At 43.4% G+C, this 6,000-nt stretch overlaps 1 protein-coding gene across 1 annotated transcript in view; it reads left to right on the plus strand.

Annotated features, from left to right (window-relative positions):
• Window positions 1–3,203, plus strand: part of LOC119383549 (DNA replication licensing factor MCM3) — a 42,719-nt gene extending 39,516 nt beyond the window's left edge. Inside the window, exons 17-18 of the mRNA XM_037651764.2 lie at window positions 28–124; window positions 2,736–3,203. Coding sequence (XP_037507692.1) covers window positions 28–124; window positions 2,736–2,937 — 299 coding nt within the window. The 3' untranslated portion in view covers window positions 2,938–3,203. The remainder of the gene's footprint in view (window positions 1–27; window positions 125–2,735) is intronic.
• Window positions 3,204–6,000: the final 2,797 nt, after the last annotated feature.

Consider the following 6,000-nt stretch of genomic DNA (forward strand, 5'->3'; position numbering starts at 1 on the left):
ACTTCATTGAACTTTGTGCTGTTGCAGACAAAACAGTGCGGCCAAAAAGACCTCGCAAGGACGAGCCGTCCACATCGAGGGCTGCTGATCTCCGCGACAGTGCCGCAGCTATCTCCACGCAAAGGTTTGTAATTTGCTATTTTCATCCTAGTGACCTTGCTTGTCTGAACACCATGAAGGCAGGAAAAAGAGATGCTGCTCTGAATACATTCAGACTTCTATACTAAAATAGGTCAGGTCAAAATGTATTCGGCTGTTTCTTCATGCTTGCTAACTGCACCTTGGACACTGACAAAGCAAATGAAAAGACTGTAGCAAAAGCCACAATAGCTTTTCAGTGAAAAGTTGGTCTTGTGCTTAGTAGTAACTAGTAACATGTAACCTTGATGTCCTTGTCTACTCATGATTGCTGCACATGGTTATTATTTCACTTCAGTAGCGGAGACAAAGCAATAATAATATCCGCAGGAAATTGCCTTACAAAAAAATTTGGACAGCTTGCACTAGTGGTGCAAGGCTGGACTAACAGCAGAGCTTGTGGCCAACCTAGCTTCTGTCGGCTTCTACAAGCTCGAATAAATCGTTGCTAGGTTTGGCTAGGCATTGCAAGGCTCGAATATGTAGAGCGTCGAACTGTATCGCTTGGCGAAGTGTCGTTGTGGCTACATGAACGATTAATTAGTATGTTCTTTATGAGCTCGGACCTAATTAGCAATGCCTTAATTAGCATGGTCTCAATTAGTGAGATCTCACTTAATAGTTATTAGTTAATCTTAATTAGCAAGGTCTTAGCCAGATGAAGAAGAAGACAAAGACAGCACGCGCTAGAAGGTAGAGGCCGATGGTGATGATGACAGCTTCTGTTTACTCTGCTCGGCTTAACCGCTAGCTTAAACATCTCTGCTGTTAAAAGGAAAAAATAACAAGGAAAGAGGAAGTTATTATTAAAGGTATGTTAGGCTGTTACTAGACAATGGTTAGCTTGTTCTTCGACCGAAGGTGCTGGCTAATGTTTGACATTGACTTAGTACTCGCAGATGTTCATCATACTTTTGTTCAAATGGGTTGAGAACATCTTTTTTTTTTTGTTGTTGTTGTTTTATTGCTCACATTTCTTACTCTAGATTATTGTGATATGCCAACCTATTTAACATACTCAGTTTAGGAAAAAAGTTTTGCTCATGACAGGGCACATGAAATGTTTAATATTTTTTAAAAACTACAGTAATACCTCGTTAACTCGAAGTAGTAAAAACCAGAAAATATTTCGAGATAAGCAGATTTTCGAGATAAGCAAAGTTGTGCAAATTCTATTGAGAAGTTCAGTTCTATCTAGAAACGTTATCCCTACTGACCAGTTTCTTAACAGGAGCGCCTAACTGGCTCTTTGTAAAGGTTTTGAAGAAAAATAATGACATACCAGCGCTATTAACCAGCTGTGTTTTTCGGCACTGCCTTTTTATTTAGTGCAGAGAGACCGACTAAGGCTGGTCTGCTTCTCAGTAACACTTGCACCTAGCAAAGCTTTCTCGAGTTAACACATCGCATGTGCCGATCATCCGCGCCGCTGCACTCAAATTTATTTCGCATCAAGCGAAGCATGTTTCTTGTTTCGGCGGATGTCGTCACCCCTCGAGTAGCTGCGCCGACGCTGCCGCGATTACTGTGCGTGACGCCACGTTGTTTGGCATAAGAAAATGGTCAAACCAGCCGATGTTGCAGGCTAGATCAGTTTAGCCCACCGCTAAGTCCAGAGAATCGGCCTTATCTATCTATGTGACTGGAAGGGGCTCCTCTCGCACGATGCCACACATTCAGCGCCGTTTTGACGTCCGGAAACTTCGAGCTTCAAATCCGTTTCTTTGATTAGGGCTACCTTTCTTTGCAGCATCAGTGACTTGCTTTGCTTTGGTGGCGTTATCCTCACCACATCGCACGGCCGACGAAAAAATCCGCGCGACGTGCCTTGCGTAAATAAAATGCTGAAATCGCATCTCTGACGGTAAACAAAACGTGTACGACCCGAGCTATTTTGCGGGGCCTGCTTATGTGCACGTCTATAGCGTCACATGACGTGACACAGGGTTGCTCGACAAAGTGTGTATGCCGCTAGGTTCCGACTTTACTTTCGGGAACAGTGTCCACTTCGTCGTAAACACGGCAGCCTCGCGCGAACCTTGTGAAACGTATGACATTTTGCCGCTAGTATTTTGTGAAACGGTTCGACGGCGAAGTTTTGGTTCCATTCTCAGTCGAGATTTCGAGATAACCGAAAGTGGGCACGGAAAGACTTCGAGATAAAGGGCAATAAATACATTGCACCTATAGGAAATTGTTCGGTACCGCGGAAAACTTCGACTTAGCCGATTTTTCGAGATATGCGAGTTCGAGTTAACGAGGTATTACTGTATGTTAACTCTACTAAAAAACTGGTTACATATTTAAAATCGGCCAATAACCTCAACAAGTTTCATCAAAATCAATAGAAAATTTTTAAGAAAAGCTTTAAGGTGCATTGTCCCTCGTCAAAGTATACCATAAAAGAGTTAATTACTAATACAGCTCAGATTCTTTTTTCCTTAGTGTGTTCTTGTTCAGGCTGTTTGAATCTGTAGTCATCGTTGAACATGGAAAAGAAAAACGTTGTGACAGATCCAAATGATGTGCTCTGTGCAGTATTCAAAGGAGCCTTTGGTTAATAATGTTTGATTCACTTTCGCATGTGCCGACGCCAGGATGGCCAAGTTCCGCAACCTGTTGGGCAAGCTCTTCAAGGATACACACACCCAGTCTCAGCCCGTGTCCAACATCATCGAATTCTTGGCCAAGGAAGAAGAAGTGGAACCATTCACCCAGGAAGAAATCGACATCGCCATCCAGCGCATGATGGACGACAACCAGGTCATGCTCTCCGACGAGATCGTGTTCCTCATCTAAGCTGCGTCCTCGGGGAGGCACTAATGTATATATCTTGTAATAAGCTGTGGTCTACGTCCTATCATCATGAGGCACTACTATACAGGTCTATTTTGTGCACCTATTCATCGAGCGAAGTGTTGCTAGCACAGAGGAAGATTTCAAGCGAGTCGACTCAAAGGAACTGTTCATTCTAATCGCGCGTATACAGTGTTTGTAACGAGAATTTATATTTGTATTTTACAATTGTTCTACATTTCATTTACAATAAAAGTTTCAAATTTCAATGGTCTCTTCGTCGGATGGAGCACGACAGCAGCACATACCACACGGCTTGTACGTGAACTAGCGACAGGCTGACTGGCCTTGACGAAAAGAAAGACGTGCGTTTTCAGGCGGAGAAAGAAAAGTATGGTGCAGTTTTGCCTGTCAATTCTTTACCATAGTAGGAAAACCTTGGAGAAAACAAATGCTTGTGCAGTGCATTACTTGTAAAAACTGACTGCTGCATGCGATTTTCCCAATTCCATTCATACTGTTGCAGTTTATGAACTGCGTAAGTATCTTGCTGTATGAAATCACAATGAACCAGTGTTGTATGCATTAACGAAAAAAAGTAACTAAATACATTACTTGTTACGCTAACAACAGAGTAACGCATTATTGCCCTACGTTACCTACAAAAAAAAAGGTACCGCGTTACCGTTACCGAAATGTTACGCCATTACTCTGAGGTCAGAAATTTCAATCAGTGTGCCCTCGGTGCAGAAACCAGAGTAACAATTAAATAAACCATTTTATATTTCGCATAAAACCCCTAACGAAAACGACAATTTTAGCTGAATTACTGATACTATAACTAGAAACTTTTGCACAAGTGTGCCAGACTAGCAATATTATAGTGGCCTAATGTTTACTGTAGAGTTGCATGTGATGGCTTATAACATTGTGGCACATGGTAATGCCATTTATTGAAGTGACAGTAAACAGAAAGTGAGATTTCATTATCGCCGCTCTCCGGAAAGAAAATAGTATCACTGATCTCTCAACAAATTTAGGGTAATTCTGGCGGCGTGCTTCTATACTAACGTACAAAACATGCACAGAGGTCTTGTAGGAATAAAGAAACCCTTAAATTGTATTGTCGAGAGAAAAATATTTTGCAGCATAAATCATTGCCCCTTTAACCAATATAATTGCCACGAAAATTGCGATTGTTTATGCAAAAGCGTTCAAGGTCAGCCTCACTCACTCAAGAATTTGACCACCAGAAACGTATACCCGCAATTAGAAGCAGATGGAAAGAAATTTTATTTTGAAAGCACTGATAAACAGCGCTGTAGTGTTGCAGCGACAAATTGTGACAAGTACAACTTGAAGAATTTAAGCAATAGCTCTAATTCAAAGCTGTCGTCGGACAGATTGCCTCCCTTCTTAGTGAATACGTCCACACCTCCGGTGAATAGGTAGGTGGTCGACGGATGCATCAGATGATACTCATATTGTCAACACATAACAGGCCGACAGCTTGCTGCTGCTGCGGCAAAAGAATAGCTCTGGGAATGTGACACATACAAGACGGAGTTCTGTGTAAGACTCCCGGGATTATTGGAATAAAAAGTAAAGTGACACCTCATGTTACTGAAAAATGTTAACATAAGTATGTTACCCGTTACAGTTACGAAATAGTAACGATTACGTTACTAAACTACCGAGAAATGTAACGCATTACCGCCAATGCTGCAATGAACCCACTTCAAGGGTACGAAAACCATCTGATCTAAATTTTAGTTTGAGGTTTTACGTCCCAAAACCCACAATGTGAGCACGAGGCATGCACTAGTGGGAGACTGCGAATTATAATTTGTATCGCCTGGAGTTCTTTAACGTATGTGGACCAGAATCTTGGCAAACGGTCGTTTCTGCGCTTCACCCCACCAAAATGCGGCCACCATGGCCGGGCGTCGCACCTGCGTCCTTGAGCTTAGCAGCACTGTGCCTTCGCTGGCTATACTCTGTTTCATAGATCGGGTGCAATGCTGCGGAGGCTAGCGAGACTTCTTGCAGTAGATGCGTTCGCACCAACAAATAGGTCGATGATTTCACCAGCCGTAACGTGACTGTTTTGTTTTTTCGGCCGAGTAAATGAAGATACTTTGCGCCCTGGAAACCAACAAATCTAGTTATACAGTTGTCAACACGTTGTTCTCTATTGCTTATTGCCTCTTTGCTTTCATTTTTTGGCGTTTGATTTGCAGCCCATCGTGACGCCTCATGCGCACACTCAGCTCACACGAGCGTTTACGAAGACGCGCAGAGAGAGAGAGGAAAGACATTTATTTGGTTCGGAGGGAAGAGTATGATATGTTTACACATCCAACTCATGGCTAGTCCCATGTCGGGACGGGGAGGCCGCGCCTCTCCGCCCTCTCACGGCTTGCACATTTTATTGAGGTCCCGAACTTCTTGCATAGCTTCCACAGCGTTGCACCTGATGTATGAAACGGAGTATAGCTACCAAGACGGGTCGAACTAAACTTGGTCTGCAGAAAGAATTGTGCAGGACGATTTACAGTAGGTTGATCCGGTGTTCTTCATTACTTTCGCTAGTGTTTGGAGGGCTTGGCCATTCATATTAAAGGGAGAGACAAGTGGAAGACAGTTTAATCTGGATGTCACACCATGGCCCTTCTCGGCCGTACGTGCTCAGCTTTTCTGGTAAGCTCTGCTTCAACTTGCAAGGCTCGTTTCTTGTGAGCAGTATCGTCACGGTCTGCCTCTCTCAGCCTTCTATGGCCAAAGACCCTCGCAGCAATGCTCCCAGTATTGCGAGGGTCTTCGGCCGCAGAAGACCGAGAGATGAACATTGGCCAGGCTGTGCAGATTTAGACCCAGTGCACAATAAGAGCAGCTTGGACGTGCTTCTGTGCAAGGACTATTCAACATAGATGCTTAACCACATCCACAGAGCTGTCGTGCGAGAAAGGAATCTGCTTCCCGCATTGCCTGTAGTTATGCTTTTCAAGATATTGCACACTCAAGTTGCCTCATGTGCCTTTCACTCTACTTGCTTTCAGCATTGCT

Source organism: Rhipicephalus sanguineus, chromosome 2 (assembly GCF_013339695.2).
Source record: "Rhipicephalus sanguineus isolate Rsan-2018 chromosome 2, BIME_Rsan_1.4, whole genome shotgun sequence".
In the NCBI taxonomy this organism is placed as follows: Eukaryota; Metazoa; Arthropoda; class Arachnida; order Ixodida; family Ixodidae; genus Rhipicephalus; species Rhipicephalus sanguineus.